Source organism: Trichosurus vulpecula, chromosome 4, assembly GCF_011100635.1.
Source record: "Trichosurus vulpecula isolate mTriVul1 chromosome 4, mTriVul1.pri, whole genome shotgun sequence".
Lineage (NCBI taxonomy): Eukaryota > Metazoa > Chordata > Mammalia > Diprotodontia > Phalangeridae > Trichosurus > Trichosurus vulpecula.
In genome coordinates, this window is record NC_050576.1 from 274,865,364 (window position 1) to 274,880,902 (window position 15,539).

General features: G+C 35.2%; 1 protein-coding gene across 3 annotated transcripts in view; it reads left to right on the forward strand.

The window, feature by feature from the left end:
- Window positions 1–707: 707 nt before the first annotated feature.
- The window catches only part of DOCK10 (dedicator of cytokinesis 10), a gene marked incomplete at its 3' end in the record, with an annotated part of 192,013 nt that continues 177,181 nt past the window's right edge, over window positions 708–15,539 (forward strand). For all 3 annotated transcript variants that reach the window (XM_036755279.1, XM_036755281.1, XM_036755280.1), the window contains 1 exon segment: window positions 708–893. In XM_036755279.1, coding sequence (XP_036611174.1) covers window positions 789–893 — 105 coding nt within the window.

Below are 15,539 nucleotides of genomic sequence, written 5' to 3' on the forward strand. Positions count from 1 at the left end.
AGACTTGTGATTTTAAATATAATAAAAGTGATATATAATAATTATAATTGCTCACATTTATGTAGTACTTACTGTGTGCCATACACACTGTGCTAATTGCTTTAAAATAGGATCTCATTTGATATTCATGACAACTCTGGGAAGAGGTACTATTACTATCCCCATTCCCCATTTTACAGATGAAAAGCTGAAGCAAACAAAGATTAAGTGACTTGCCCAGGGTCAAAAGGATAGTAAGTATCTGAAGCTGGATTTGAACTTATATTTCCATGACTCCAGACTCAGAGCTCTATCCACTATGCAAGCTAGCTACCTGTTTGAGTTGGTGGCAGGCATGGGATTAATTTTGCTTTAATTAGATCTTCCATTAAGTCTTCTTGATCAGGTTTTGTGTGTATTTTAAGTCCTATTTTATTTAATTATGATCAGTTCTCTAAAACAGTGAGGGCATATAGGATCTTAGGTTGTTGCTGCTGGCTATTTTTTAAGTCAAACAGGTGATTAGGGTGGGGAGAGAGAGAGAGAGAGAGAGAGAGAGAGAGAGAGAGAGAGAGAGAGAGAGTGAGAGAGTGCACGCATGTGTGTTTCTTCCCAGCTGGCTGTTACTCACAGGAAACTGACTTTTGATGGTTTCTTTTCCTTTCTGTTCAGTTACTCTTCATGTAGCATGTGCATTTCCCTTCCTACCAGTGAAGAAAGATTTGTTCAGCCTGTTGAAGCTTCTGAAAGGGAACCTTTAAAAGAACCGAATTTTTAGGTGCTTGGCTGCTCAAATTTCCATTGGTACAATGAGCTTTCGGGTAAAAGTTTTTAAAAAGGATCCTGGTGACTTGTGGAAAAAGAGAAGAACCATGAGGAGAATAAATCAAGGGGAAATTCAAAGATATAGTTCTGTAGGTATCTGCATTTTATATTTTATTTTGTATATTTTCTTCAATGATGGGGAGGGGGCTGAGAAGTCTTCTCTAGAGTGATCTATGAGATTGTTTAAAAATGGTTGTGTGGAGTCAAGTTTATGCAGTGAATGATGGCTTTAGAACAGGTGCTGTGACTTAACAAATTAGCAAAAACTCTCTTAGATCAGAGAAAGGTACATGGAAAAATCAGATATACTTTATTTTTTTTGTTCTTTTGAAGGCGTATATCCTTTCCAAAGTTTATTCTTACATTTTGTTCATATAGAGAGAAAAGTCCTTTAGACATAATGATAACTTTCGTTTTCTTAGAACGTGAGTACATTTGGAGTTTGTCTGATTACTTTAAAATCAAAATATCATTTTACTTTTCAGAAGTATTTTATAACAGGTAATCTGATTCCAGAGAATAACTTTTTGTGCTATTTAAAAATTTACCTAATAATCCACCTTCTTGTTCCATTGAATTATGAACTTTATGAATGCCTAGAAAACTTACTCCAGAAAGAAAATCTAAAAAAAGAATTCAATTTAGTTCAGTTTAAGGTGTTTTCAGAAAAGTAAAGGACAATAAAAATCAGACTCCCTTTGAAAAGTTTAAAAGGCTACGTGTATAAGGCCATTATTTCTATTAAATTTTCAATGAAATCTTTTTAGAATTAACTTCTAAAAAGCTTTGTAAATGGTAATTAACTTTACTTTCTTAAAAAACATTCATTGACAATGTAAAAAGAAAACAATAAACCTTTACTTTTTTAATACTCTTCAAGGATTTGTATCTTATAAATGTTCATCAGTTAAGTCTCTCAGCCAATCTGCCAGAACATCTTTCAGGGTTCATTGGTTAGATGAAAGACCATTTGTGGAAGAAAACTCGGTAGCTTAATCCGGTAGTGTTTTGTTTTTTTGTTTGTTTGGGTTTTTTAGTTCTTTCTAACTAAAGAATTTGGTTTTGGTTTTAAAATGGTAACAACAGCATTTTATGCCCAGGATTGTATTGAGCCTAGAAAGTTTCTTATTAAAGGATAAGTCACTTTCTTAATTGTATAGCCTCACCTCTTACCATTGCAGACCTATCAGGTTAAAAATAGAGGCTGATGACCATTTTTGTACCACATCACAGGAGTACCAGTCCTGAAGTGCCCTATCCAACCCCTTCTCTATTTCCTTCTCATTTCTGGGGCGTTTTTCAGTGATGTAAGTGTAGCAGCATTTCTGAATCACATTCATGTTCTTGGGAAATCAAAGGAGGGTAAGATACTGTCATGGTATTCTCTTGGTAGATGGTTAGTTCCCAGGGGAAAACCAAAATGCTGGATTCCTCAACCTTGTTTGTGATATTTTGCAGATTTTTGTTCCTCCTACTCAATATTTTATAATTGAGATGTGCAATAATCATGATCTGGTCTTATTTCCTGTCCATTTGGAAGTTCAGTGTTTTGGGCTTTTGTTTCATTTTGTTTTGCTGTCAGCATAATAATGGTTTGGGTCATTTTAATTTATTCAGATAGAAATTAAGTTACTCTTTGCATCAGTTCAAATACCAGCATTCACTGCATTGGCATTTTCAGCGAGTTGAGTTTAGAGATTCTGAGATACATGATCATTTGGACTTCTTTATTCCCATGATCACTAGAATGGATAAGTAGCAAATGAACTATAGTTGTATTTATTTTACATCAATCTGAAGTAAGTGATGGCAGTAGGAAAATTCATCATTTCATTTGTCTCCTGTCTAGAATAAAGGAATCTCAGTTGGAAGCAAACTCAGAAGTCAACTAGTCCAACCTGTACCAAACAGAAACTCTCCTTCTTCTGTAAAATGAAGATAAAATATATGCTTTACTTGCCTCTCAGGGTTGTTTGACAGGATCAGATGAGATTGTCTATGTAAAGTGTTCTGTATGATATATGGTGCTAAATAAATATCAGTTCTTATTACCCCTAATATATATATATTATGTCAGTGACTTTAGTTTATACATTCAACCCATTGGAGCCAGTGGCATAATGACTTGTGTGTTGGCCTTGCAATCAGGAAAACTTGGGTTCAAATTCTGTCCATAACACCAACTAGCTATATGACCATGGATATGTCAGCCCCTTCTCTAAGACTTATCTTCTAAATGATAGATATATTGTGTCTGCCTTGATAATCATAAATCCTTGCAGTATTAAAGCATGATTGGGGTGATAATTGTTATTATTGTTATTAACAACAATAATAATAATGCGTGCCCCACTTACCTCACCAGACTTTTATGAGCAGTAAATAAGATAGCATTGCAAGAGCATTGTTAATACATAAAACGTTACATAAATATTATTAGAATGTCCATATCACTACCTGGGAAGTAGGGGCATAAGGCAAAATTTACTGCAGTTTGCATTCAAGTGAATTATATAATCAAATTCATTGGGCCATGAAGCACTAACCCCTCCCCACCCAATTACCAATTTTAGTCACTTTCTGTACCTGCAGGTACAGTTCTGAATAGGGTTTTGGTGTTATGCTATATCTCTTGTAGTCTAGCTTTGACTCAAGAAGCTGAATTGAGGAATGAGGCTGGTTTGGTTTGGGGGAAGAGAATCCATCCAACTTTCTTCCTCATCCACATGAGCTCATTTGAATTTCTGGTGCTAGCAGGAAGCTAAAATAAATGCCAACCTCTCAGTTGGGACTCTTTGGGACAGCCCAAGTCTAGACCGGTTCTTTTTGGATGACATTAATATCTGAATGAACCTCCCTGAGCTTGTATAAATTTGAAACTGTACAACCGAAATGATTTAAGAGCCAGGCCTAGGACATGTCAGAAATGGAGATTAGTCAGTTGACAGAATTTTTAGCTCTGGTTGCTCAACCTAAAAGTGAACATTAACAAAGCATTTTCTTTCAAGCTGTTTGTTGCATGTTGTACTTTAGTAAAAGTACTCATGATTTAGATGCAAGTTATAGCATATACCTTTTTTAAAACAACCATATTGATTTTTTAACTCAACAAAGTTGGCCTTGTTCCAAACCAGCTATTTGTAAGGCCTTAGGTTTAATTGGAATTTTCCATGCATGCTGCAAATATCAGTCACTCTCAAAAAAACAATCTTCATTTCATAAGAGCTTTGCTGCCAAGTCATGGTTGTCAAGGATCCTCCATCCATTGTGCCCCTCCCCACAAAGAGAGCTATAAAACTTAACAATTACACCTGTATGCCTCATAAAATGTTCTCGACAGACAATCTGGCCTATTTTGATTTCTTCATAAGCACTTTACATTTAGAAATGTTACCCTGTTGGCATGTGTTAAAATTGCTTTGGGAGTTTATTATTACAGTAATCCAACTTTTACATGGGTGACGCTGAAAATCATATGTATGCCTATCTACCTTAGCAAATGGTTTGCCAAGTCAAGTGAAAGGCAATTAAATTAAAAGTCACTTAAAAGAGAGCTGTGGAAAATAAAGTCTCTTGGTTACATTGTCAATTAGAAAGACTTCCCTTAATATTTTTATAATAATTTTTTTGTTGTTGGTTTAACTTTTAATCACTGGAGTTTGCCATATCAAAAATAAGTAAATAGAGCATGTAACTCCTGACCCTCATTTTATTTTTCAAAAATAATCAAATAAGTTGCTAAATTTTGACACCTATAAATTGTTAATCAAGAATTAAAAATAAGTTTATGTAAAAATGTAAATACAGTGCCCCATGAAGTTATCTTATACTGAGAAGTCATTAATTTAAAGGATTTTAGACCATTTAAAAACTTGGAGGTGCTCAAATTTCTACCTTTCCCCTCTGGTGTATACCTTGCTAACAGTTCAAAGAAGAAATAAAATTGTAAATTGTGTGTATAGCCATTAAATGGTTTTACCATTTCCATCTATGTGTTTGTATGTGGGTATATATATGTTTCTTTTTCATCTTGTGTTTTGCCACCATTATTGCTCTCACCAGACCTATAACTAGGGTGAGGTGATAAGGACTTTGTACTATGGCATCACATTAGAGGACACTAATAGCATCTCTAGTCTCCTTCAGTGAGTATAGAAATAACAAATCATAGTCCTAGTCCTTAAGCATAATTAGTCAAAAATAAGTTATCAGATTGTGAATTACTCCCTTCTTTTCTCTCACAGACCATCATGACATACCCTTCCCAGAACTTCTGATCCTGGCATCCTGATATCTATCTTTTCCCTTCCTTGTAAGGGCATTCTTCATATATCTTGCCTGGGCACAAAATGCCTAGTTATCTTTCTGCCTACAAATTCATTTTCCTTTTCTTTCATGTTGTGGAAACTAGCCTCCCCCTCCCCAGTCCAGTCAAATATTAAAACTGAAAGATAATTTAGAGATTGTTATCCATATATTCTAATTCTATTCCTTCATAGTATAAAAAAAGGAAAATTTCCTAATGTGAATTTGGACTCTTAAGTGTGAGTTTATGAGTTACTGATTGACAGAAAACAAAAATTGTAACATATATGTTGGGACTGAGAAGATGATGAAACTGTAAATATTAAGCAAGATTAGTCATGGATGAATGAGAGATGAAAGTGATGAGAAAAATGGGCTCAAAGAAGAAAGGGAAACTGAGGAAATAAATTTTATTAAAATAGAAGGGCTGGAGGAACAGCAGGTTTAGTGAATTGTGACAGGCTAGAAAGATAGGTTAGAGCCAGGCTGTGGGTTTTAAAAGCCAAACAGGGGAGTTTATATTTTATGCTTGGGCACCACTGAAATTTATGTAGTAGGGGATAACATGGGAACATGTGCTCAAGGAAAATCATTTGGAAGCTATGTGGAGGATGGATTGGAATTAGGAGACACTTGAAGCAGAGAGACCAATGAAGAGGCAGTTGAAGTAGTTAAGCCAAGAGGTGATGAGGGCCTGGACTAAGATGTTGGCTCTGAGAGTAGTGAGAAGAGAAGGATGAAAGTAATGGTGTGAAGGCAGACATGGGTTTAGCCACTGATTGGATATGTGGGACAAAGGAGAGAGATAACACCAAAATTACAAACTTGGGAGACTGGAAAGATAGTAGTATCTTCAATAGCAACAAGTAGGTTCAGTAGAAGGTCTGTTTGTGGCGGGGGCAGGGGGGAAGGGAAGATAATGTATTCTGTTTTGGACATATTGACTTTGATATAACTTCAGGAAATCCAGTTTGAAATGTTTAGTAGATGGTTGATGCTGTGGGATGGAAGCTTAGCTTAGATTAGCCCTAACTTTTGTTTGGGACTGAATAAGTCAATCTGATAGTCATCTGCATAGAGATGATGATTATGTACCCATGAGGCCAGGGTAGAACATGGGGGAACACTCACATTTATGGGGTGTGCTATGGATGATGAGCCAGCAAAGAAGACCGAGAAGGAGCCATCAGACAGGTAAGAAAACTGGGGGAGAACACTGGCACCAAAGCCTATAGAAGATGGTTTCTTAGGGTGCTCAAAAGTGTCAAAGGTGAGGACTGAGATAAGATCATCAGATCTAACAAATAAAAGAGTATTGCTGATTCTAGAGAGAGCAGTTTCAGTTGAGGCCAGGTAGAAAGCCAAAGGGTTGAGGAGTAGGTGAGAGGAGAGGGAGGGCAGGCGATGAGTATAGACATCTTTTTCCAGGAAGGAGGAGAGAGATGAGGATAACAGCTTGCACTCATGATAGGGTCTTGTGAAGATTTGTTTCTTTTCTAAATGGCAGAGATGGATGCATTTGGAGGAAGTAGAGTCTATAGGATCATAGATTGAGGGATGAAGAACCTTAGATTCCATCAAATCTAACCCCCTCAATTTTACAAATAAAACTGGGGTACAGAGAGCTTAGAAAGTTTTAATTCAGCTCACTGTCCTCATCTCCAAGGACCATTACTATAACTTTCCTGAGGTTTCCATATATTGACCCCTAGTTTCATAAACCATTTAACTAAAGTGGGCTACACTGGTCTAGAAAGAATCCCAAACATCAGATCTTTTACTGTCAGGAAAATGTTCCCTTTCCTCAGTGTCCTTCTCTCAAATGATGGAGGAATTGCTCAGACAGTAATATAATACCACTTCCTTATCTAATCCATCTGTCATGGGAAGGGAACTACTGAATGTCAATCCATTCCCTTGTAGGTCCTTTCACCTCATTCGTAAAAAGAAAGAGACAAGCTATTCAAAAGTGGGATGAAGATTTAAAAGTAGCATATTGGTCTCTCCAACCTGATCCACAGTTAGGTTGGAGTGAGATGGGCTTTGATCCAAGACATTAAATTTGAAGAGCTCGACTAGCACTTCCACTCATCTTCAGTGCTTGGGGATATAACTAGAGGATTTGAAGCAAAGTCATGTTGCCTGTGTTGTAGAGTGGATCCTTACTAAGGTACTGGTTGGACCAAATGGCCACGGAGGTCTCTTTCACCTCTGAAGACCTAAATTGAGTGAAACAAGAGCCCACTGAATGAAAAGGATGTTTTCCATGGGGTGTGCAAGTGCACCCCAGGATGAATTCCATAAATTCAATATTCTTAAATTCTATAAATCCAATAAATATTCTTATAAAATAGATGATAGTATTCTTTGAAAGGATAATTGAGATGAAATTGTGTTGCATCAATCAGAATTATGGGAGCTGAGCATCGTCTCTTGATATTGACAAGTTTACTCAAGCTAAAAGCCTGCCCTTGAAATATACCAGTCAGTGGTCACAAATCAAGATTTCTAGAACATTTTCATATCTAATTAAAGAAAATAAAGAGCTCATTGTTGTTGCTATTTTACTAATAGGTATAGCTGTTGGTTGTTGTTGTTTTGTATTCTCCCCTAAGAAATTCCAGATTGAAAAGGGAATGAAAGAAGGGAGAGAATGATTGCCTGGAATTATGGGAAATAATTTTTTAAGTAAAAACTGAAAATGTTGATAAGACTTTCATTCATAAAGATTTCTTGTGAGCAAAACTTTGTTTAGGAATTTGGAAAGCACTTGATTTTTAGCATTTCATAAGTTAGTTGCAACTTTTCAACTGCAGAATTTAAATGAATTCAATTAAAGCTCCTAGGAATTCACCCTAAGACATTAATATCCTTGTGCTGAAGAGGGGCACTAGTAATTTAGTTTTGATATTTTTTAATGATATTTATTTATCATTTTCCCAAAGTGTTTGTAGGAAACTAAATGGGACACATAACAATTTTGTTTGCCTGTACTTGGGCATGATTCCTACCTTCTTTATAAATGCCATTATATTAGCCTTGCAGTTAACAATCTTTTCAACTACATTCTGCATCTAAGAAGGGGGGAATCTAAATGGTGAGGTGCTGACGAGAGATTTATGTGTCTCACTTTTCATTTCCATCAAAGGACTAAAGAGATCTGAATGCAAGCTGATTGGAAACTCTACATTAGTGTAATTCCCAAAAGGCTATTATAATCCCCCAAACTTCTTTAGTTAAATAAAAAGGCTAAGGATATGAAATGTTGTGATTTCTTTCCTTCTTTATTTCCATATTAGTCATGTTGTGAAAGAAAACAGACAGAAAAAGAAAGAAAGTTTTAAAGAAGTATTCTTTGACTTACATTCAGATTCCATCAGTTCTTTCTCTGGAGGTGGATAGCATTTTTTCAACATAAATCATTTGGAATTCTCTTGGATCATTGTATTGCTGAGAATAACTACATCATTTACAGTTGATCATTGTACAATGTTGCTGTTATTGTATACAGCATTCTTCTGTTTCTGCTTATATAACTTTACATCAGTCTTTTTAGGCTTTTCTGGCAGCATCCTGCTCATCATTGTTTATACTGAAATAGTATTCCATCAAAATCATATAGGACAACTTGTTCAGCCATTTTCCAATTGATAAGCATCCCCTCTATTTCCAATTGTTTGCTACCACTAAAAGCACTATTATAAATATTTGTGTACATATAGGTCCTTTTGTCTTTTGGTTTTTATTTTTTTGGAATACTGACCTAGTAGTAGTGTTTCTTGGTCAGAGGGTATGCATGGTTTTATAGCCCTTTGGGCATAGTTCCAAATTGTTCTCCAGAATGGATGGATCAGTTCACAACTCCACCAACAATGCATTCGTTAGCATCTCAATTTTCACACATCTTTTCCAACATTTGTCGTTTTCCTTTTCTGTCATCTTAGCCAATCTGATAGGTGTGAGGGGTTACCTGAGAGTTATTTTAATTTTTCTTTCTCTAATCAGTAGTGATGTAGAGCATTTTTTCATATGAATATAGATAGCTTTGATTCCTTTCTCTGAAAACTACCTGATCATATCATTTGATCAATTTATGTGATTTCTTTCTTGTAATTGCTATTTTATTTTTTTCCAATTACATGTAAAGACAGTTTTCAACATTGATTTTTTATATTTTGAGTTTCAATTTTTTCTTCCTCCCTCCCATGACACATTAGTCATGTTGTGAAAGAAGAAACATAACAAAAGGAAAAAGTCACACAAAAAAAGTGAAAATAGTATGCTTTGATCTGCATTCAGACTCCGTAGTTCTTTCTCTGGATATGGATAGCATTTTCCATCATGAGTCCTTTGGAATTATCTTCAATCATTGTATTGCTGAGAAGAGCTAAGTCATACTTGATAACTGCATAATGTTGTTATTGCTGTGTACAATGTTCTCCTAGTTCTGCTCACTTCACTCAGCATTAGTTCATGTAAGTCTTTCCAGGTTTTTTTCTGAAATCCACCTACTCCTCATTTCTTATAGCACAATAATATTCCATTGCATTCATATATCACAACTTGTTCAGCCATTCTCCAATTGGTGGGTTTTCCTTCAATTCCCAATTCTTTGTCATTACCAAAAGACCTGCTATAAAAATTTTTGTACGTGTAGGTCCTTTTCCCTTTTTTATGATCTCTTTGGAATACAGACCTAGCAGTGGTATTGCTGGATCAAAGGGTATGCACAGTTTGATTGCCCTTTCAGCATAGTTCCAAATTGTTCTTCAGAATGGTTGGATCAGTTCCCAACTTCATTAACAATGCATTAGTGTCCCAATTTTCCCATATCTTCTCCAACACATATCATGTTCCTTTTCTGTGATATAAGTTAATCTGATAGGTGTGAGGTTGTACCTCAGAGTTGTTTTAATTTGTATTTCTCTAGTCAATAGTGATTTAGGGCATTTTTTCAGATGACCATAGAAAGCTTTAATTTCTTCACCTGAAAACTGCCTGTTCATACCCTTTGACCATTTCTCAATTGGGGGATGACTTGTATTCTTTTTTTGGAGAGGAGAATGACTTGTATTCTTATAAATTTAACTCAGTTCTTTTTATATTTGAGAAATGAGGCCTTTATCAGAAACACTTGCTGTAAAAAACATTTCCCATCTTTCTGCTTTCTTTCTAATCTTGGCTGCATTGGTTTTGTTTGTGTAAAATTTTTTAAATTTAATGTAATCAAAATTATCCATTTTGCATTTCATAATGTTCTCAAACTCTTGCTTGGCCATAAATTCTTCCCTTCTCCATTTAACTAACTAATCTGTTTCTTTCTCTCCTAATTTGCTTCTGCTGTGACCCTTTATGTCTAAATCATGTAACCATTTTGACCTTATCTTGGTTTATGGTGTACGTGATTTCTTTCAAATTGTAATTTTGAAAATTCACACATGCAAGGCCTTAAAAATAATGTGTCAATGTAGAGGTTTAAGAAATTTTCTTGTTTATACTTCTATTCTCAAATCAGTATTTCTGATCTAATCACAATTTAATTTTTTCTTCTCTGCTAGGGTTTTTTATCCTTTTTGTGTCATTGGTAGAGTATGGTCTTATGGTTTTAAATGTATAAAACCAAATACGTAGGAAACCAGCTGTATCAAAATGCATTTATCAACATATTGAAAACAAGTTCACAGTCCCCAGGTTAAGAACCCCTGCCTATGCAGTAGTAGCTCAGAAGAGAAAATTTGCTGAACTTGGTAGAGCTGTGAGGATTAAGAAACTTAAATGATATTAACTCTACTTGTTCTATGGAATAAGTTTCTTCTGAGAAGATATATTATCATCTTTGATACAAAGAGAATATATTTCAGATTCATAGGGTCATAGAATACTAGAGCTAGGAAGGGCCTGGAAAGTCTTTTTGTCTAAACCCATAATTTAATCAACAAGGAAACTGTGGTCCCAGAGTAGTAAAATGATTTGCCTATCCTCACATAGCTGGTAAGAGACAAAGCAGGCACTAGAATTTAGGTTTTATTGGATTCAAGATTGCTATTTTTGTTTTGTTTTGTTTTCCATTCTACTATCCTGCATCCTTCTCCTTTGTCTGAAGATCCTGGCTTCTATCTCTTAGAATCCCTAACTTCTTCTAGAGTTGAGCTCATGGGTCACTTCCTATGGGAAGTCCTTCTTGACGACCTCTACTCCCAAAATTTTTTGTGCACCAACAGAATGCAAGTTCCTTGAGGGCAGGGATCATTTTTCATGTTGTCTTGGTATTCCCAATGCCTGGCTTTAAGCATGCATTAAATAAATGTTTGTTGAATGATGTAAGGTACAGGGGGTCCCAAAAACATCTTAGTGATTATTTAAGCTATTAAAACTTAAAATGGCACTTAGTCTTTTGGGGCACCTTGTGTTACTGAAATTCTCCCCCATTTTCATGATATTGTGCTTTTTCAAGCTCAAAGAGGGTTAAGAAGTCAGTATAAATACACTTTAGTCCTTATTTAATGATTTCCTTATTGATAGGCATGGCTCATCTTGGTGCCCTTAATTAGGATATGTAGGTAGTTTTCTACGGCAGCCCATTCTGATGTAAGACTAAATGAGCTCCATTTCTATCTTGGGCTATGAGTTGCTATTGCAAATGTCACAGTCAGGTTCCCTAAAAAAAGAAATGGCAAATCCAGGAGCAGCTGATTTTGAGCCATAGAATTTGAATGGCCCCAGGAAGGATCAATCAGGGCATTGTCATAAATTTACACTGATAATTAAATGCTCAATATATAATTATTTTGTAGCCAAAATGCTCAAGTTAATTCGAAAAACCTCTGCCCCCATACCTATAGGTAAGGGGCCCAAGTAAGCAATTGCATAGCTTAGTTGTAGGCATTGTATTCTCCCTCCTTATTCCATGAGTGCCTACATTTCCCCGCTACAGTTATCCCTTCCACATTGCGACTTTCCCCATTGCAGTTTCGATATACCGAGGTTCAGCATAAGAAATTAAATGGGACATGTGAAGGTCAGCAGACAACACAGAAAAAGTTTAGAAACTCAGAATATATGTATAGTATTGTATAATATGTATAGTATTGTATAATATCAACATATTTTCTCTTTTATACCATAAATATACACATTTTTTTTAAAGTTAATATAAGGAAAAAGTTAAAGTTTGAGAAAAGAACACAAAAGTCAATAAATGAAATACAAAGGCTAGAAATGTAGAGATATGTTTAAAAGTTGATTAACTCATAAATGCACAAAATGTATGTACTATTATGTATAATATTACCTGTATAGTATGTATTTTACTGTTTAATGACATAAACGAACAGCTACACAATTTTTTTTCTTAAAATTAAATCAGTAGTAAAAAACTGTGGTTCTATGCACTGGTTTGGAGATGCCAGGTGTGTTTACTTCAGTCTCTCACATGACATTTCATGGTGATCTCACAGTGATCTTTGCATTTTGAGTTTCTCATATCTTGTGTCCTTTAACCTATGACCAAATCCTTATGCCAAATTTAAAATAAGGTATTGTAAACACCACATAAAAGAAAAAGAAAAAAATCAGACTTCTCTGGTACAAGGGGAGGGGCAAAAAATTTTACTTGGATTTTTCAGATTACTGAGATGGGGGAGGTCATGCCCCTAACCCTTATGGTATGGAAGGGCTAACTGAACTTTCTCAGTTTTTTCACATCCTAAATGTTAGTTTGTTTTATATTGCATAGGTTAATATCTTTAACAGGGAAAAACTGGCAACTGAAATGTTTCTGTTCATACTCTATTCTCAAAAACAATACCTATGACCTAATTAATACCTCTTCTCTATACAGAAGTAGATTAACACATCTGCTGAGTTTGGTCTCTTAATATGCAATGCAAGACTCATAAAATTCAAAAACTCCTACTAACAAGAATGATCAAACTGATCACCATCCTCATCCATAAGGGAGGTATGAGATATCCTGCACTGGGTGGCTTAGAGCATGGACAGAAGATTTGTTGAGTAATGGATAGAATTCTGGGCTTAGATTTGGGAAGCTTTGGGTTTAAATACCAACTCTGAAACTTACTAGGTGTGTCAAAAAAAGTAACTTCTACGTCCCTCAAAGAACTGCCTAGAATTTGCCTCCTAAATCATAGAAGGATTGTGATCCGTGATGGAAGAAAGACTTCACACACCAGGAGTTTCCTCACCTTGCTAAAATTGCAGATCCTTCACATATCTGTGGATATATGGCAGCAGTAAAAATCCTTTAAAAAAAAGCTATATGTAATCAGAGTCACATTTTAAATAGACTAGAACTCATGATTTAAACAATGAGTTTTTTGTTTTAATTGTGAACTTAACAGTTAAATCAATACATATCAAGATAAAACAAACAGAGGAAAGGACTATATAAATGTACTAGGAACTTTTGTAGAAGTTTTAAGAAAATTACACACACGCATATATATATATATATATATATGTATGGACAGAGAAAATAAAAAATAATAACAAAATTGCTCTCTGTCCTTATGCATGCCTTTTTTAGTCCTCTAGATTTAAAAATGTTTATTGATGCTCTTTTTTATATCTGCCCTATTTACTAATCCACCTCCCACCCATTCCCTGAATAGAAACCCTCCTTACAACAAGTAAATTTAATCTGAAAATGCACATCTTACTTATCCTCTACCTCTAGTTATATCCTCTCTACCAGGAGGGAGGAAAGTACATCAGGCTCTTGGAAGACCAGTCTCATGACTAGTTATGGTTTGAGTTTAGGGTCTTTCAGAATTGTTTCCCTTCACATTGTTATCATGTTCTCTATGTAAATTACTTTCCTGGTTCTGCTCATTTTAATTTGCATCAGTTAATACAAGTCTTTTCCATATTTCTCTGCATCCATCATACTCATCATTTCTTATGTTCAATAAAATTCCATTAGACCCTTGCCATGAGTAATAGTCTCCTCAGAAGAGTCAGTTACAGGGAATATAACCTTTTATAGTAAAAAGAAATGCTGTTTGTGGAGTCTACAAAGGACACTGATCTTTAGGCCCAGCAGATAGCTGCACCTGCAGGGAACATCATGAGTTGTGAGAAAGTGACTTCCAGGCATGAGGAGTCCTTTTACCCCTTTGTACAGGTATCGTCTGTGCATGTACTGCTTACTACCTTTTTGCTTTAGATTTGAGCCTACTCTCCTCACCGACCTTCTGTACATTTGTGGGCAAAAAGTTAATTAACTCTAATTGTTAGTGGAAAGCACAGGAGTAGGGAGCTCATATACAACAGTGCTATAAACCCAGCCCCTGAGGGTTATCCCTCTGGGGATCCATCCTGCATTTTGAGTGAGAGTTTATGAAGGAGTGGTGGGGTGGACTCACTACTTGTAGTAGCTTATTACATTATATGAATAATCCTTTTGGAGTATAAATAGCCACTCTCTGATTTGTCATTTTAGGGCTTTTGGCTTTTTTTCAATGTAGGACACTCCATAAACTTAAGGACCAACAGGGAAGAACAATTCGCAAGTGCATTAATTAAGATTCTGCTTATATTCTGCTCTAATCATTTGCATGTTTGAACTATCCATACCTGCTCTCATTAAAAGCATTAGTTCCATAATTCAAAGATAATTTGCTTACAATTAGATATAAAGTCAGATGTAAATTTCCTCAAAGGGCCCCAAGCTCAGTCAGTCTTTTTACACAGTGAGGAATAGTTCACTTTGAAGTGGCAAATCATAGTTGTAATCAATGCAAAGTGTCTTTCTGACTTAATAAATGACTGCCATTCTCTTTAGAACTAAAAATAGAACATTAATAGATGAACTCCTAATTGTGCTTCCCTTGCTACTGACATAAGCCTTTGTTCTCACTTATAAAAACTATTACTTATTGTTGATTATCTCTGTTCTCCCCTACCTTTTAAAAAATTAAAAGTAGAATTTGTTAGTTGTTTATGCTTCATCTTTAATTTTATACTTGTTATATTGAGTTCCTGTTTCTCCCTAGAATAATTCTGAAAAGGCTGGCATAAAAGTAAAATAAATAAATGTCATATTGTCTTAAATATACTGCCACCCCCCAACATAGGCTAATCCCCTAAAGTGAGATTGCTTTGATAAGAAAAAAAATTAGGTAGGTAAATCTATTATGCAAAATAAAATAATTACATAAAATTACCATGGAAAGGGTTATTCTTTTGATCAAAAATGTATTTTATGCACAGAATTGTAGTTTTAGAGCTTGGAGGCCATCTAATGTAGGCCTCTTATTTTACAAATAAGGAAAGTAAGGTTGAAGTGACATCAGTAGCAGAGCTGGGATTCAAACCCAGATTCTCTCTTTTTTTACATAGCCCCATGATGCCTCTAAACCCTTATTTCCACTGCATTTATTATTTTCATTATCATGCTCTTACTGAAAACA